This window comes from Telopea speciosissima, chromosome 1, assembly GCF_018873765.1.
Source record: "Telopea speciosissima isolate NSW1024214 ecotype Mountain lineage chromosome 1, Tspe_v1, whole genome shotgun sequence".
NCBI classification, from domain to species: domain Eukaryota; kingdom Viridiplantae; phylum Streptophyta; class Magnoliopsida; order Proteales; family Proteaceae; genus Telopea; species Telopea speciosissima.
The window spans coordinates 77,277,529-77,297,054 of NC_057916.1; the positions used below are offsets into that span (position 1 = coordinate 77,277,529).

General features: G+C 38.8%; 2 protein-coding genes across 3 annotated transcripts in view; both read right to left on the reverse strand.

The window, feature by feature from the left end:
- The window catches only part of LOC122654917 ((+)-neomenthol dehydrogenase-like), a 68,978-nt gene that overhangs the window by 29,349 nt on the left and 20,103 nt on the right, over window positions 1-19,526 (reverse strand). The gene's annotated exons all lie outside the window — the stretch shown is intronic.
- Window positions 2,451-17,972, reverse strand: LOC122662608 (short-chain dehydrogenase/reductase 2b-like). 2 transcript variants are annotated; one of them, XM_043858289.1, is made up of 5 exons: window positions 17,835-17,972; window positions 17,498-17,744; window positions 17,248-17,319; window positions 16,590-16,793; window positions 2,451-2,866 (listed from the first exon to the last, which is right to left on the reverse strand). In XM_043858289.1, the coding sequence occupies exons 1-5, from the start codon at window positions 17,870-17,872 to the stop codon at window positions 2,486-2,488; spliced, it is 942 nt and encodes a 313-aa protein (XP_043714224.1). In that variant the 5' UTR covers window positions 17,873-17,972; the 3' UTR covers window positions 2,451-2,485. The 2 variants fall into 2 exon arrangements, with proteins under 2 accessions (XP_043714224.1, XP_043714232.1); XM_043858297.1 differs by lacking the exon at window positions 2,451-2,866 and adding an exon at window positions 16,016-16,480.

Genomic DNA, 19,526 nt, shown 5'->3' on the forward strand with positions numbered 1-19,526 from the left:
AGCCTAACACCATAAGGACTGTACTCTCAATTGCAGTTTCGCGTGGATGGGTCTTAAGACAACTGGACGTCCAAAATGCCTTTCTCAATGGGGCCTTACAAGAAGATGTGTACATGACACAATCGCAAGGGTTTGTTGATCCAGCCTATCCGGACCATGTGTGCTATTTGAGGCGCGCTCTGTATGGCCTTAAACAAGCTCCACGGGCTTGGAACAATAGGCTTGGCACCTTTCTAGTCTCAATTGGGTTCCAACCGTCTGGTTCAAATTCGGCCTTGTTTGTTAAGAGTTCAGGAAGCCATGCCATCTATTTATTGGTATATGTTGATGATATAATTATCACTGGTGCTAATCATCCACATGTGCAGGAACTGATAAGCAAGCTAGGAACTGAATTTGCAATCAAGGATCTAGGGAATTTGCATTTTTTCCTAGGCATAGAAGCAGTGCGCAGTTCAAAAGGGTTGCATCTGTCCCAAACCAAGTACACCTTGGATCTGCTAAAAAGGGCCAACATGATTGAGGCTAAACCAATGGCTACAGCAAGCTCCAAGACATCACTGGTTCCCAGTAACAGGTCAGCATTTGAGGTTTCAACAATGTACAGAAGCACAGTTGGAGCATTATAGTATTTGACCCTCACATGGCCAGATATTGCCTTCTCAGTTAACAGGGTCTGTCAATTTATGCATGCTCCCACAACTGATCACTGGGTTGCAGTCAAGAGAATACTTCGATATTTAAAAGACACAATTGACATGGGGATTCAAATTCGGCCATCCCAATGCACCCAGCTCTATGCATACACAGATGCAGACTAGGCTGGATGCCCTTATGATAGAAGGTCTACAAGTGGCTACTGCATATATCTTGATGACAATTTAATATCGTGGAGCTCTAAGAAACAGCATACGGTGGCTAGGTCATCAATAGAATTGGAGTATAAAGGTATGGCCAATGCGTTAGCCGAATTGGCTTCGGCAATTACTCCTTGATCTTGGTATAGAAATCCCTTCACCGATGCTTTATTGTGACAATATTGGAGCAACATATCTAGCAGCCAATCCTCTGTTCCATGCTCATACAAAACACATCAAGATAGACTACCACTTCATTAGAGAATAAGTGGAATCCAATCGTCTATGCATACGTTTTGTGCCAAGTCAAGATCAACTGGCTGATATCCTCACTAAGGGCCTACCAAGACCATGATTCAAGCTGCTATGGGACAAGCTCACCGTGCGCAAGCGGCCATTTCGTTTGAGGGGAAGTGTAAAGGATAACTCAAATTCGAATTCAAATATTCAAGTTTTGAATACACCGTTGCTAGAGTCAAGGACGGTTAGGGATACTCCATCTCTTAAGGAAACTCTAACTCCTACAAGATAGGAAGAGATACCTTATCTTTTGTAACAAAGTAATCCGTTGTATACACTTGAAATTCAAATATATATACCACTCCTTATCATAAGAAAACGATAAGGAGAATTCAAACTCAAACGTAACTCTTACTTTCTGTTCTGCTCTTTCTTTCCCTTTCCTGTTGGTAGAGAATCTGCATTATTAGTTTCAACCAATCGATTGGTTAATTTGTGTAGAATGTGGAATCTGAATTGGAGTGGCACCATTCACTCTCTTGGTTGGTTGGTTCGATCTGAGATTTTAGCAAAAATGAGAGCAATTTGAAGGTCCTGTGGTGTAAAAATTTCAGATCTGTTGCAAACTGCGGCTCAAGTTTCAGGTATCTCCAAGTGTATTTGTTGCTACTCTGCATCTCCTTTTTGACAAATGTGACATTTCTTACCATCAAAGGTGTTCTTATCTATTTCCTCCTTCGATCTGTTGACGTTTGCTTCCCGAACGGTAACAATACCAATCAGAAAATGGTGGTTGGTTTTTTTTTTTATTTTAAACGAGAAAAGAAAGAGAATTGAGTAAATGAATCTATTTGGCATATGTTTTGCAAAAGGGGTTTCGGTAGTGATGGTGGTGCTGGTGGTGGAAGAGGATCGGAGGGCGGCAGTGGTGGCGATGATGGTGGTGCTAGCGGAGGAAGAAGAAGAAGGAGCACAGAGGAAGAAGAGGAAATGGGAGAAGAAAACGCAAAAGGGAAAGTAGGGGAGGGCAAAATTGGAATAGAGTTATATTAAGGGTATTTTGGGGTTTTAAAAATTTTATACATGCCACATCATCACTTAATGGCGTTTTTTAATGGTTAGGGTACGGTTGATAGAATCCTGGGAAAGTAGGAGAGGGCATTATCATTACTCAAAACTTGAGGATTGGGTTGATATTTTAGATACTTAAAGGGGACGGGGATGATATTTCCTCTAAGTAATTTCATACAACTCAACAAAGAAACTGATTACAGATAATTTCACACAGCTTAACAAAGACACATGATCAACAGTTCTTAGTCTAAACAATAACCCGGCCAATTGAACCGAATGAAGTTTCACTTTCTGTAACTCTCTTGAGTCTTGAATTAGAAGGTAGACACTTCCATCTGATCAAAGTAGAGACCAGAAGGACCATCATCATCAGCTAACAAAGCCAACTTTACCGGTGCTCTAGCACCTTCTTCAGCTGTTATTGTCCCAGTGTTGCCTGTTATGTCCGTTTTGACATAACCAGGATGAACACAGTTAATGTGCAAGTTTGGAAACTTCCTTGCAAGAATCCTTGTATATGCATTCATGGCAAATTTGGAGACTTTATAGGCAGATGCAGTTAATGGCCAACCATTAGCCTTCAACATATCCTCCTTGAAATCTTTGAGAAACAATTGCAACAGTTCATCCAACTTCTCTTCCGTTAGATCGTCGATGTTATCCAATTCTGCTTTAATCTTCTCATTGTGTATTAACTGAAACAATTGATCAAAAAATGAAATACATTTAAAAATAGAGAAATCCATTACATATTTCTGAGAAAGCAAAAACTATGATATGCCTTCTCTCCCCCTTTTCCTTCAGCAGAATAAGAGAATTGTATTCAGAAAGATTAAAGAACTTATATAGAGCTATCAAGATCAGTTTGTTCATTACCTTGAGCTGTCCTAGTATAGAAGAAATATATACTATTCTTGCTGAATTTGACAGCTGAAGAAGAGGAAGTAGTGCTTCTGTTTGACTCCATAGTAATTTGTCTTCAAGCAATCTTCGGCGTTCTCATAAGTTTGCTTAAATTTTTCCATCATCTTCTTGTCATTCTCATCCATATTTCCATAATCCAACCAGTCTCCACTCTAGTTTGCAAAAAAAAATTTGAAGTTTTGTCATTTTTATCCATTAGGTGTAAGAAAATCAAGGGATTTTCTTATTAATGCCCCTCAAGTAGTCAAATAAATTGTAACCTTACTTTTTTGTCTTTTTAGTATAACATAAAAAATTTTCAATGTGAATAAATATTGTCATTTCACATATACATTCGAAAAATGTGCATGATAATGATACCTTTTGATAATGAGATAATAATATAAAAAAGGTGTACATTGCACGAGGTTCCCACAACTGCGGGGTCTGGGGAGGGTCATAATGTACATAGCATTACCCTTGTTTTTGCAAAGAGATTGCTTCCAATTTTGTCACGTCACTTTCCAATTATTTTTGAAAACCTTTTATAACCTTAACTTAAAAAACTTTGGGAATAAAAAAAGACAATTAAAGAAGGTATCAAATTCTAAACACACCATAGAAGTGTCATTCAGACACTCCCCACAAAAAACGAAGATACTAGTCTTTTACTTGCTCACTTACAGCCTCATATTTTCATTAGAACTAAGTCAAATCTATCACAAAAAGTTTATAAGCATGTCCTTGTACTCCAAGCTAGCAAGCAAGGCTTTTAAATGTGAAATCATCAAATCTATAGTTTAAAGAAATAAATAGCAAGAAATTAGACTGATGTATATGTTTAAGGGCTTCTTTGGTATAGTTTTTATTTTTTATTTTTACCTTAAAAAACGTTTTTGGTTGTGTTTGGTATCATTTATGAAGCCTATTTCTATTTTAAAAAGATTGAAAAACAAAAAAATCAAAAACAAAAAATAGATCGAAAGCCGTTTATGGTTTTTGACCAAAAATCATTTTTGACCATTTATACAGGAACTTTAATGAGCACGTGCTCATAGGTCTCAAAATTGAAAGGTAAGAACGTCATTTCCTTGTTTAATTAGAAATAGTCAAAGAAAGAAGCGATTTAGGTCTGCTGAGATGGTCTGAGACAAAGCCAGACTCATCCGAGCCGGGCAAGACACCCAGCCGCGACACTTCTTCTTTCTCTTCTTTTTTTTTGCCCCTTCACTGATGTAAACCACTTCAACCCCCATTTCCACCTCCCAAATCTCAAACTCTTTTTCTCTATTTTATCCCAACCTAAACCCCACCGACCCCACTCCTTCTCTTCTTCTTTTCTTCCATTCTCTTTCCACTAACCAAAATCTTAACCCCTTTTATTCCCACTAACCTATTCCATCTCTTTTACTCGAATACCCTAAACCTATGAAACGCTCCTTCTCATCTCTTTTATTTCCCCTTTTTGTCTTGCTTGTTTGAACGATCAAACCTGCAGCCTGATTTTCATTTCATTCTCTTTCCAACTCTAAAAATCGGCTGTCGTTTTATATCATCATCAAAATTTGCAACTGAGACCTGCTGTTATACGATTTCTACATCCTAGGGTTTTTCGTCACTGTACGATTTGTACATCTTAGGGTTTTCCGTCGCGGTGTATTAGGGTTTTCCTAAAATGAATTAAGGAAAATCCAAAGAAATTGATACCCAACAACTCGGTTTTGAGTTTATGCTTTGGGAAGGAAGATAGGTAAAGGTGACATCTCTCCACCCACCCACTTCAAAAAACTATTATGCACATAGGTATGTTAAACATATTTCTTTGTCCACAATCTATTCTGTGTAGTGGTTGTCATATGATTTTTATGTTTTGACCAAAAATGATTTTTATTAAATAGACAAAAATAAAAAATAAAAAGCATACCAAAGAGAGCCTAAAACAAATTTGATTCTTATACAAAAATCCCCAAACAGAAATTTCCATTTAGGAACTTACTATAGAACGTTCAAGATAGACTCTTATAGCCTCAATATCTGTACACATCAATCCAATCACACCTGCATTGTTCACCTGCAAAATATTCTTTCATTTCTTTGTTGTGTATCAAACTCAGAGGAAATCCATATAATCTTCACATATTAAAAAGGAAAATGCAAGCAGGATAATAATTTAAAATAAATAAATGCAAAAGAAATTTTCTGGGCTTGTAGGCTCCGTGAGTGAGGGTTATAAAACTAAGTGGAGGGTAGAGATTCAAATAAAATAAAAGGGCTGATGTTCTCTGTGCTACACGCAGACACATGAGCCTGCCATTCAGGGGGTAGGGTGGTCATTTTGCCCACTCCATGTGTCTGGGCGTAGCCTGTGCCACTGCACAAAGAACATTTGGCCAAAATTAAATATGGGGTCTGCTGGTCCATCCTCACCAAGATGTCAAGTTTTCCGAAATTGTTTTCAATAAAGCTTGCCAGTGAAGTAACACTTGCAGAATCCTTTACATCTAGTTGATGGAAAACCACATCAAGGAATCCAAATGTTTTGAGAGTCTCAACAGCTTCAATACCCCTCTTCTCATCTCTAGCAGTCAAAACAACCATTATCCCATTGGAAGCTAGCTGACGACATATCTCCAATCCAATTCCTTTATTAGATCCTGTAACAACTGCACACTTGAAATGAAACAAACACATTTAAAAAAAAAAAGGGTGTACCCAGTGGACGAGGCTCTCGCCATTGTGGGGTCTAGGGAGGGTCATAATGTACACAACCTTACCCCTGCTTTCACAAAGAGACTGTTTCCAAACTCGAGGAGTAACACACTTCTTTATGTTGAGAAAAAGTCCTCATACATAAACTCCAATCATCTATCATGATGATATATATGTTTTGATGATAACAAATAAATCGAATTGTTCTAACTCTTGTTTAAGGTGTTTAAATAGGAGCATAGCACCAAATGAGGGGGAGCATTCAATTCAAGAGATTGATGCTCAAAGCAAATTGAACTTGTCCAATCTTTCAAGAACTCAAAGAATCAAGAAGAATGGAGAAAAAATTTTGAAGACAAAAGACAAGTTAGAGGAACTCACTTTGAAGACATTCATGTAAAGAAGTGAAGTTCAAGACTTGAAGAAGATTGAAGACTTAGAATTGTACTAAGTTGTATAATTATGTGTTAAGTCACAATCAATGTATTATACACACTCACGCATGCATACATGTAGTGTGACCCTAGGAGGTTGTTTTAGACTCTTCCCACATGGACTATAAAACCAAAGAAATTGGCCCGGACTTGTCCAATGGAATCGACCCAAGTCAGTCCAACCAAGGACTTACACTTGTTTTACAAAACAGCTGATTCGGCATACCGAATCCAGATCTGGCATGCTGAATTCCATTTTTCCGGGAAAGCATAATCTCAGGGTTTTGCTCACAGAGAGCAAACGGAATGCTCCGAATCATGATCCGGTATACCGAATCACAATCCAGCATACCGAATCATGATTCAGCATACCAAATTGGCTTATGACCGTTATGAATTAGCCGTTGGTCAATGGATAGATTCCATGATCCGGCATACCGAATGGGGAAACGGCATACCGGATTAGGACTAAATTATGCCCGAAATTAGTATTAAGCCTTAGATGCTTTGAGCACCTTTACCTATAAATAGGTGAGCTCAATTAGACTAATCACAATCAATAAAAGCTAATCAAAGACCTCAAAAAGACTTCGGTACTTGATCATTCAAAGCACTCTTCATTAAAGCATTCATTCAAGTGCATTCCCTCTCTAGCTACTCCACCTCAATTAGCTTCAAGCTTCAAAGGTGAAAAGTAGTTTCATACATCTATGGTTGAGGTAATCCTAATCTTAGTACCATTTTATTTTATATGGTTGTTTGAGTCCTCTTGTTCGAAATCAAGAGTAGTTTGAGTTCTCTTGCTCGAAATCAAGATTGGTTGAGTCCTCTTGCTCGGAATCAAGAGTAGTGGTGAGTCCACTTGCTCTCAATCAAGATTTGTATGAGTTTTTTTACTCATACTCAAGATTTGTTTTAGTGGAATTCTCTCTAAGGTGAGAGGAGTGGACGTAGGCAAATATTGGCTGAACCACTATAAATTCTCGTGTTATCTTTATTGTTTGTTTATTTTCATCGATAACTCGTTTATTTTTGCATTAAATTTTTATTTTCACAACCTTCACCTATTCACCCCCCCTCTAGGTGAATTCACACTTTATACTTGTAATTATAAGCACCAGAGAGAAAAACTGAAAGTAGAAGAAGATATCACAACTATACCTCTTTGTTTGTTGGTTAGAAATGATTCTTTCCATTGTTTCTTTGTATGTAAAAGATCAATGGAAGATGAACCCATTGGGCTTGATTAGAGGAAGAGTATAGTAGTACATTTCTTTAGTTCTTGCCTTGGTTTTATAGGGAACCATTCCATATAATAGGGGGAGAACGTGTTTTATTTTCAATAGGTAGGCCACATGGAGAGTTGGTAGTCAAGAGCTCTTAAGTTGTGAGACAATCCTTGCCAACTACCAACTCCTAAAGAGGTTTAATGATGGAGATTTCTTAAAATTTTTAGAACTCTTAATGGATGATTAAATTATAATATCTTTATAGTTTTCTAAATTTTTCTTTGATCTTATTTTTTTTTTTTTTTTTGGCTTAAATTTTTATACAATCATTTGCTGCATCGATAAGTATCAAATTTGTGACTCAATAGAATAAATTTCATTATCGTATGTGCTGAATATATATAGGAATACAAGATTGGGATTGTATTGGAATTGTATCCCTTGAGAAAAGGAAAGAGATAATAATAAAAAGAGGAAAGAAAGATTGATACAATTTCAATCAAAGGAAAGGGAAGAGATTGTAATAAACTCAAAGATGTGTTGGGTTCCTCCTCACATGGAGGGATCCATGAGAGAGTTAATATCTCTCTCTTTCTCTTTGTCTCTTCTTAAGTCAACCTCTCTACCGACAAGGATGGAGCCAAATTCCAAACACATAAAATGTGAAGAATGAGCAACTGGCCAAATCTTGGTTCAGCTATTAAAGAGGAAGAAGAAAAAATGGAGAGGGTGGCTCCGCCCTCATCTACCAGCCCACCAAAGGAGAAAATGAGGGGGTGGTACATGGTGCATGCACCTATTTACTTCTCCTCATTCATCTATAAATAGTAGGAGGGAGAGGCCTTTATATCAACCAAGGAGAAGAACTAGAGAACTAGTAACGGATTCTCAGAATGTTCAATACTCAAGGGTTGTGGGTGTTTTGGAGTTATTGGGTTTAGTGTTATCTTTTTAGGGGTTTGAGAGTGTGAGTTGAGAGAGGGTATACATGGGGTATCCAATTTTGGATACAGGGTTGGGTTTAGCTTAAATCCAAGGTATTGTATCTTGTATTATAATTCTCAAGTTCTCTCATTGTGAAGAAGTCTCAATTACGCTCATGGATGTAGGCATTGTCGAACCACGTAAATACTTGTGTCTGTGAGTTTGCTTTTATCCTTTTATACGCTCTTTGTACTTTTTCATTTTGTGTTAACATGGGTCCCACATGTGGATACTATTCATTTGATACTATTCATAGTTACTATTCATGTATTGTCATATTTCTCCATTTTTCTTTACAAACAGGTGGGAAAGGATTTCCCCACTTTTCCCAACAAGATGGGAACTGTGGATACGCCAAGTTGGCCTCAATCAGGTCTTTCCCAAGTAAGACCACTTAATACTCCCCCTCAAGTTAGAGGGTGAAGGTCATAAACGCCCAACTTGGAGAGAATCCTACGAAAAGAATCCCGACCAAGCGGCTTGGTAAAAATGTCAGCGAGCTGCAATTGGGAAGAGACATGGGCAGTGGAGATACAGCTAGATTGCATACGCTCCCGAACAACGTGGCAATCAATTTTTGTTCGTTCATGATAAACGAGATTGGCAGCAATGTGCAATGCGGCCTGATTATCGCAGTTAAGGGTGTCAAAATGGAACCGGAATCGACCGTTTACGCTCGAACCGAACCAAATCGCAAAAAAAAGGATATGGTTTTGATTTTATAGGTTCTCTTCCCGGTTCAATTTTGATTTGCATCGCAAAACCGTGGTTCTAAACCGAATAAGAAACCGAATAGAAATCGGTACCTCTTACTCAAATACTAGCTCATGCATCAATTGGATTAATAATCCTTACAAAAAAAAAAAGGATTATTTAATAACATAATAATGAATTTAATAAACATAATTATTGTATTATACTTGAAATTTAAAATAAGTAAAATGTCTTGGGCTAACTATATATTATATTGTTCAAGTATGAATTGAAAATGTTGGATGGTGTTAGAATGGATTAACAAAACCCTACTTTCTAATAGAAGAAATAGTTTGTTTATCATGTGAGAGGAGAAGAAAAAAAATGAAAAAACAAAGAATAGAAAATAAAAATGACACATGAAGATGAGAAAATTTTTTTTTATCACATAGGAATGAGAAATACGATGAGTGAGGGAGATCGGGAGAGAATGAGGAAACACGGGAATATAAGGCCTTGAAAACCGAGGTTGTTTTCATTACTGTTTCCCAAAACTGACACTACACAAACCGCATGTAAACCGGTTGTGAATCGGATAACGAAAACCAAATAGAAACCAGTAAAATCAGACCGTATGCAAACGATTTTGATTTTGGCTGATTCCTATCCGGTTCGATTTTGATTTCACCTTATCAAAATGTAAACCACACCGTTTGACATCCTTAGTCGCTATATAGGTGCATAGGGGTAGGTTGAGAAACGCCAAGATCCTATAAAAGGTTGCGAAGCCAAATAAGTTCACAAGTAGTAACGGGCCTAACGGCCATCGAACGGTATTCCGCTTCAGCCGAGGAGCGCAAAACCATGCTTTGCTTCTTCAATTTCCAGGACAATGGACTAATGCCAAGAAAAGTAATGTACCATATGACAAAACAGCGGGTAGAGGGACAGGCAGCCAAATCGGAGTCTGAAAAAGCAGTGAGATGAAGAGAATTCTTGATTGAAAAAATTATACCCATGCCCGGGGCTGACTTGAGGCAGCACGCAAAACCCGCAGGGCAGCATCCAGATGTGGTTGGCGTGGGGCTTACATGAACTGACTCACTTTCACCTGATATAAACGTCTCAGTTTGATTTCAGTAGACAATTTCGATTTGGTTTTGGCACCTTTACTCAAAGTGTACATCTTCTAAGGAGTTCAAACCACATCAAGGCACGGATATCAGGAGCAGCATGCAGCAGGGCGGAACAATCTAAGACCCGGCCCTATCGATCACCCATACAAGTCAATCTAGCCGACATTGTATCTCCAATCCAATTCCTTTATTAGATCCTGCAACACCTGGAAATAAACAACACAGATTTATAATTGTAAGCACCAGTGAGCACAACTGTACTTCTCTATTTTTTAAAATGAACCCGTTGGGCTTGGTTTTATACGAACCATGCCATAATTGCGGGAGAACATGTTAGTAGTTGTTGTTTTGTTAATGGGTAGGCCGCTTATAGAGAGTTGAACTCATGAAATCTTAGTGGTGATCGAGGTGGGTCCTTGCCAGCTAGCAACCTCTCATGCATTTAAAAGTAGGGTAATAGATCGTTGTCTGGGCTTCTAGAGCTGCACATGCACATTAGCCAATGGGAGTGTGTGTAATCATCTTCTTGTGTTATTTTTGCTTTTTTATGGGGGGCAATACAGTATTTTTATGTACTATTATTATGTCTAAACACAGGAGCCACGTGGGCCAGGAGACCAGGTAGCCTTTTTTTTCTTCCCAAAAAATATATAAGACTAGTAATGGATGATTAGATTGCCATCTTTTTATATTTTTCTTAATTTGATATGAACAGTTATAGCTTTTCTTCCCCGCACCATCCTAGGGTCCACAAACCCCTATAAGATTTTAGCATGTTATACAAAATATCCTCAAATCCCTACCGCGCACATCTGTAGGCCTGCGGTGAATGGATTCTCATTCACCATGGACTTAGAAAAACTAGATCTTTTTATATTATTTGTCTTTTTTTATGCATTCAAAGATCGCATCGAGAAGTCCACAGAGTCTCAAAATGCACATTCTAAGTAGATCTCCCAATCCAAGTGGGATCCACATCCTCTACCTCTTCTCTACTTCCATTCTACTTCCTTGCTTTCCTTGCGTGACACGTGTCCTGACAACCATCCAACGGTTGTCTTTTAAAAAATTCAAAATTTTTTGAATGACATTCCTCATATGTTTGAACCGTTTTAAACCTCAAACCAACCCATCCCACCGGTTTAAAACAAACCAAACCGATCTTAACTCCCTTAAAACAAGCCCATTTCACTCTTGCCTAGGGTTTCAGATCAAACGAAAATTTCGAAAGCAGAACCTCTCACTCATCCCTCCCCTCTCACAACTCCTCAGTAGCGACGGCGACGCAGACGACTTCGGTGACATTCTCTCAACCTCTCACTCATCCCTCCCCTCTCACAACTCCTTAGTGGCGACGGCGACGGCGACGGCGACGGCGTCGGTGACATTCTCTCAACCTCTCACTCATCCCTCCCCTCTCACAACCCCTCAGTGGCGACAGCGACGGTGACATTCTCTCAATCTCTCTCACAACTCCAAGGACCCTGAAAGCTATTTGGAAAGAAAACCAGCGAAGTAGCAGGGTAAGTCGTGACCAAATCTGCCTGCTATTGCGACTGTGACGGCGACGGGGACGACGATGGCGACATCCCCTCTCTCACCCTGCTCCTGATGCTCTCCGGTGTACTCGCCGTAAGCTAAATCACGATCTCTTCTCTTACTCACCCTGCTACTGCTGCTTTGCTTTCCTGCTGAAAATTTACTGCTTTTCAGAGGATTCTCTTGATACAAGGTATTTTGAGTTTGTTAATTTTATTTTCTGAGTACACCATTGTTTCATTGTTTTTTTGTTGATTTTTTCTTTCTTATCACTCGGGTTCCCAGATCCAGAACCTCTCCTGTCTTAAAACCCTCCCTTTCTCGCTCATCCCTGTCACAACTCCTCGGTGGCGATGGCGACGGCGACCAGCGAAGAACTTAGGTTAGAAACTCAATAAAATTCCAGAACTGGAGACATATATATTTGGATTTTTATTTTTTTTTTGGGTGGAAGTTTTGCTTGATTTGCTAGCAGAGTTATGGTTACCTGTGTTTGATATCCTTTTTTTGGGTTGACCAATGATTTGAGCCAATACGGTTCATATACCCTTTGCAGTGCCTTGGAAGGACAGTGGAAAAGGTTTGCATCTGACAAACTCGAGATATCAGATGAAGTTAGGGAGCAGGTACTGATACACCCCTTAGACTATGGTATACTTCAATGGCTAGTGATAGAGGGCCACAGGACAAGAGTTTCTTCTATTTAACAATTTCAGGTTTTTCTTCATCTCTCGCTTGATAATAATTCAATTTGAGGGATGGTTGCGAGAATTTGAATGGTATCTTGAAATCCCCAGTGTCCTTAGATGAATGTCAACAATAATTTAATTGGCTACCAGCTGATGATTTCTTTTAAATATTTGACATTGGTAGGGACTTTCAAGATTGCAGAACAAGTACTATTAGAGGTCCTCCGCATTTTTTACTTTCTCAATAAGAATTTGAGAGTGGACTGTTGGGGAATGATATGTGTTTTACTTTAGGCATTAGGAAATTGAGGAGGTCCCTAGGTCTGATTCTCCATATCTTTCCTTTATGCTTGCTGCCCACCCCAGGTTGAGCTAGTGCTAGCTCAGTTTAGAAGAGCCAAAGGAAGAGTTGATGCACCTGATATTAAGCTTTATGAAGATTTGTTATCTGGCTACATTAAAAGCAGTGATGCAGATGTTGATCCAGACGTGCTTAGGAGATTGGCTGAAAAGTTACAGTTGATGGGCACAAATGACCTCAAACAAGAGTCTCTGGCTTTACATGAGATGATTGTCTCTAATGCTGGAGATCCAGGGGAGAGCATAGAAAAAATGTTAAAGCTATTAAAGAAGATTAAGGAATTTGTGTTGACTGAAAACCCTGACACGGGAGCTCCTGAAAGTGAAAACTGTCCAAGTGACAATACACAGCCATTGACTGATGGGAATCCAAAATCTCTGGTCATACCAGATAATTTACGCTGTCTGATATCCATGGAGTTAATGAAAGATCCAGTTATTGTATCATCCACAGGAGAGGTATATGTGCCAATATCAATATATTTATTTTTCTAAAATCAATTTGTTTGTGACTATCTTTCAATTTTTATTTTCTTTCACCCCCTTTCCTTCCACTGTAAATAATTCGGAAATGTGCTCAATAATCTTCTCGGGGAAGTATCAACCGGGAAAAAAAATCTAGGGGAATTGTTGACCAGTGTCCCATTTGATGGCCCTACACTATGCATACAGAGAAGGGCTGTAGCCTGGTATGAGCCTCGCTTTTGCTGTGTTTCATGAGGGTATGGACTGGAGTTGGTCCTAACCTTCAGATTGAATCTTTATCATCTACTGTACAAAGATGAAATTATTAGATGATACCCCTACAATATGTTTACTGCACTCATTTGGATGTCAAGGTACAGAACTGCAGTCCAGAAAAATATCCCCTGGTAGAATTGTTATTATAATCTAATGTAATGGGATTTCTAACCTTACGGATTCTTTTTTGTGGAACTATTGAATGTTGGTTTTAAAACCCCTATGGTTGTCTGTGTTGAGCTCTTGGCGGCGTGGCTTTTGCTTTTCTCATGCCCCCAACTTCATTGCTGAAGCTTTCCTCGCTTTTCTTTATTGTAGAGATACGAGTGATCATGCATTGATAAATTGCTTGAAGCGGGGGATCTCATGTGTCCAAAGATACAACAGAAGCTTTCCAGTGCTGCCTCGACACCCAATTGCTTCTTGCGTGGCCTCATGGCTGAGTGGTGCGGACGTGCCAAGATTGATACTCTCCTTCGCAGACCTCTGACAACCTTGAGGACCAGAGATCAGCTGCAGGTGATCTGTGCCTTCTTGCCAAGCGCAATGCTGACAACTGTGTGTACATTGCTGAGGCCGGTGCCATTCCCCTCCTTGTTGGCCTCCTCTACACTTCTGACCTTTGCACTAAGGAACATGTTATCACCGCCCTTCTGAACCTTTCCGTTTGTGAGGATAACAAAGGGAGCATCGTATCTTCTGGGGCTGTCCCTGGTATTGTACATGTGCTCCGCAAAGGGAGTATGGAGGCACAGGAAAATGCAGTACAAATACTATTCAGCCTTTCTATGGTGAATAATGAAAATAAGGTGACAATTGGTGCATCAGGGGCAATACCAGCACTTGTGACCCTGATTAGTGAAGGTAGCCAAAGGGGAAAGGAGGATGCAGCATTAGCCCTCCTCAACCTGTGCATATACGAAGGGAACATAGGAAGCGCAGTGCAGGCTGGAGTGGTGCCCACACTGAATAGACTGCTGACCGAACCTGAACATGGAATTGTAGATGCAGCATTGTCCGTACTAGTTACATTGGCTAGCTACCCAGAGGGGAAAGCAGCAATAGAAGCCGCAGATGCTGTGCCTGTTTTGGTTGAAGTGATAGGGAGTGGTCAAATTTTAGTTAGGAACATGATTTCAAGATTAGGTGTATCGGATGATTCGTATTGGAATACACCAGGTCCGATCCCAATATTCTTTACAGATTCCTCCTGAATCGGTGAGTTATGGCCGATTATAGTGTTATTGGGACCGATTCCGGTCGATTTCAATCCCATCTGAATCGCCGATTCCTGGTTTTAAAACTCTGGTTAGGGGTTTGTCGACTTGGTTTCAATTGAGTTTGTAACCAAATTTATAATCTCTGAAATGACAATGTAATCAATCTTTTGTCATTGTAAAGGGTTATCTTGTAATCTCCTAATGCTGTGATTTCTTTCCTTGAGTAGTTTTGCTTTCTCCCTTTTTAGTCCTTGCATGTTTTGAACTTTTGAGTTGCTGCGGAGATTCAAGGTTAAAAAATAGTGTCTAGATATTACTTAGCAGCAAAATTTTCCTACTCTCTAAATTATGGCTTCTCCTGCAATTCGTCCCACCCTTTAGTTTCCTCTCAAACCTTTTACCGGCCCGTCTCACCAACCCTGAGACATGACATCTGTTTCTCCGGTGCCCAACTCCTCCCCCTCTTCCTTTACTGAGAGAACTCATGATGGCTGCTTTATAAGATGGACCTTTTGTTCTCGCCTTCAGAGTTCAGAGAGCCAAATTCTACTTCAGTGCAAGGTTCTCTTTTCTTGCCTTGATTCTTTAACGGATGACTAACATAATTCCAATGAAACTGTTTCTAAGGGAAGAAAAGTAATTACAATTATTTCTATTCTTTAACTTACCCAACTTCTTCGATATCCTCTCAACCATCATAAGATTGTCATAATAGGGTACAACGAGATATATTACCTGAAAAAAAAAAAAAAAAAAAAAACAGTTTATGCTTTGATAGATAAGAATAACCGGGCACTTCGTGCCTCTCTTGGGCTTTTCACCTTTTGCAGGTCGTTCACGTCACAAACTCAGATTCCGGCGGCAATATACAGTATTGTAATATTCTCAGATTGAAATACATTTGCTCAAGTGGGCCTGGTTGAGCCATTTCAATCAGTTTTTTGCTTTGACAGTGCAGAATAACCAGCCACATCAGACTAATCTAGATCATGACCTCTCTATCCACCAAGAGTTAGAATAACAAACCACATCATTTGTACACATGACAGCAGGGCGTGTAGGAATCTTTTTCCAAACTTTTTTGAATATTAATCAAGTAACTAGAGTTTGCCTATCTTATATAAATAATCATCAGCTATTTAGATCATATCTATAGCAGAAAGAAACACGCTTCCATTTTCTTCTATTAATTTAAAAATACATATCAAGATGTTTTTATTTTCTCTTTCTTCTCCAATAATCATGTTTGCCCTCCAGGAATGAGAAGATATCTGTAACTCGCTTGAGTGTTGAATTAGAAGGTAGAAACTTCCATCTGATCAAAGAAGAGCCCAGAAGGGCCATCATCAGCTAACAAAGCCAACTTTACAGGTGCTCTAGCACCTTCTTCAGCTGTCAATACCCCTGTGTTATATGTTAGGTCTGTTTTGACATAACCAGGATGAACACAGTTTATGTGAAAGGTGGGAAACTTCCTGGCAAGAATCCTCGTATAAGCATTAATGGCAGATTTGGAGACTTTATAGGCAGATAAAGTTAATGGCCAGCCATTAGCCTCCAACATATCCTTCTTTAAATCCTTGAGATACTGTTGCAATAGCTCATCCAATCTCTCTTCTGTTAGATCTTCGATGTTATCCAATTTTGCTTTAACCTTCTTGCTGGGTATTAACTGAAATGAACAATAATCACAAAATGAAATGCAATTAAAAATATAGAAATCCCTACTTAAAAAGATAAAAAGAATTAAGTATAGTTATCAAGATCAATTAGTTCATTACCTTGAGCTGTCCTAGTATAGAAGAGACATTTACTATTCTTGCTGAATTGGACAGCTGAAGTAGGGGAAGTAGTGCTTCTGTGACTATTTTGGTTCCATAGTAATTCGTCTTCAAGCAATCTTCTGCTTTCTCATAAGTTTGCTTCAGTTTTTCCATCAACTTCTTGTCATTCTCATCCATCTTTCCATCCAACAAGTCACCATTCTAGTATCCCAAAAAAGAAAATTTAAAAATCGTCATTCTTATCCATGAATTGCAAGATTTTTATTTTTTTTGGGGGGGAAAAAATTTGTATTTTACTTACTTTTTTTTCCGTTAAAAGATCCTTTGTATTAAGAGAAGAATAAAAGAATGTACATCTGTTATCTGTGATTAGAAGAGCCAAAGAATACTCTCCAAATTGCTTTTAACTTGCTTACAACCTCGTATTTTTGCTAGAATTAAGTCAAAGCCTATCACAAAAAAATTTATAAACATGTCCTTTTACTCTAAGCAAGCAAGACTTTTAAATGTGAAATCATCAAATCTATAGTTTAAAGACATAAATAGAAAGATAATTGTAGCATACATTTAAAACAAAAATTGGTTCTTAGTTCTTACTCCTTATAATATATACACTACAAATTTCCCAAACAGAAAGTTACATTTGGGGACTTACTGCAGTAAGTTCAACAAAGGTTCTTAGAGTCTCAAGATCTACCATCACTCCACCTTCACCTGCATTGTTCACCTGCAAAATAATTAAATCTTCAGTTTCATAAAGGATCCTTTCATTCCCACATAGTCTTGCAAACAGGATAATAGCTCTCTCTCTCTCTCTCTCTCTCTCTGATGATGATAAAAATAACTGGAGGCGAGGGTAGAGATTCATATAAAATTAAATGTGGGATCTGCTGGTCCATCCTCACCAAGATATCAAGTTTTCCGAAATGGGTTTCAATAAAGCTTGCCAGTGAAGTAATACTTGCAGGATCCTTTACATCTAGTTGATGAAAAACCACATTATCAAGGAATCCAGATGTTTTGAGAGACTCAACAGCTTCAATACCCCTCTTCTGGTCTCTTGCAGTTAGTACAACCATTATCCCATTGGAAGCTAGCTGACGACATATCTCCAATCCAATTCCTTTATTAGATCCTGTAACAACTGCACACCTGAAAGGAAAAAACACATCTTTAAATACACTTGTAATTATAAGTACTAGTGAGCAAATAAAATGGTAGTAGAAGATAACACAACAATACCTCTTTGTTTGTTGGTTAGAATTGGTTCTTTCCATCATATATATCTTTGTATGCAGAAGATCAATGGAAGATGAACCCAGTGGGCTTGATTAGAGGAAGACTAGTATATTTTTAGGCTCTTGCCTTGGTTTAATAGGGACCATTCCATGTTCGGGAGAATAATTAGTTGACTTTTTTTGATAGGTTGATCCCAAAGAGAGTTGAACCCATGTGAGGAGTGGTCCTTGCTTTGAAGGTTTAATGATGGAGATTTCTACGAATATAGGACTTTTAGGCTGTGTTTGGTCTGCATTCCCATATTCAAAACATAGAATGCATACACTGTTTGGATACATGTTTGATTAAAATGCATTCCTTTTTGAGAATAGTTAGGCATTTCATCAAACAATTCATGGCTACTACCAAATATTAAACTCAAAACAGACAGGGTTTCTTCATTATATTGGGGAAGAGGCTGGGTCCTCTTTTGTGAGGTTTCCCTGCTGTGAGAAATACCAAAGCAAAGATTTAAAAGTCAACCATTGCAATAATGCATGCTTGAAGAAACTGCAAGATAGCTTTAACGTAAGAAATAATTTCCATCGATTGATTCATAGATTATAATTCTCCTGCTAGCACTCAATAGAATTTCACAGTTGTAACTCCGAATAACTCTGCTGATTTGATTCAGAGTGCTAAAGATAGTACCGGAAATAAAGTTGTCTTCTGATTTTTCTTGTTTTTTTTTTATCCAGCAATGGCGCTCAGAGCTTAAGTTCCTTGTTCTTTTCATCCGACCTTAACCACGAAGAAATCTACAACAATGGTGGAGTTTTTGAAGCACGGTGGATTGTAAGAGAGACCTTTTGTCCAAGAAGCCTCTGTTTGGTGGAGTGGACCATATAGAATCTCCCAGTCTATGCTGCAACCCATCTGCCCATGGCAGCCACCAACCTTCCATCATGTTGGGATCCATCTCTGCAATCTGCAGATCCAGATTCACTCTCCTGGCTTTGAGTTCCCAGAAGAGCTCATAGTCATCTAGGAATGGGATGGACGACGTCGAGGAGTGGCTTCGCTGTTGTAATTGTTCTCAGCAAGTCTTCCTTCCGTGAGTTGGGAATCGAACGAAGGGGGAATGGGTGTTTTTGGGTTTTTCTTTTGTTTTTTTTCATTCAACAGCATGAGAATGACCGAATGAGAATGTGTACCAAACAACATTTTCGGTACTTCAGAATGCCTTCTAGCTCCAGAACGCATTCATAGAATGCATATCAAACACGGCCTCAGAATATAGGATTCTAATAGATTCTGGTTGACTGCCCATACAAGCTGGTCGATTGGCCCAACTTCGCAATCAGCCTTATTTTTCACTTTCTTAATTATTTCCTTTTTTTTTGTAGTTGAATAGCAACAACTATAGGATTGTTTGAGGGTTGAGATTGATTTAGGTTCTCTTAGGGATGTAAACGGATCGGATTCGGCTCGGATAGTGCTATATCCGCATCTGCATCCGATTAGCTTTCGGACGGATTCGGATAGTGCTAAACGGATACGGATATGGACACGGATACGGATCGGATATTTTATCTGTTTACATGTAACTATAGCTTTTCGGATAGCTATAGCCTATCCGTATCCGTATCCGTTTAGCTTTCGGACGGATTCTGATAGTGTTAAATAGATACGGACACGGATACGGAAACGGATTTC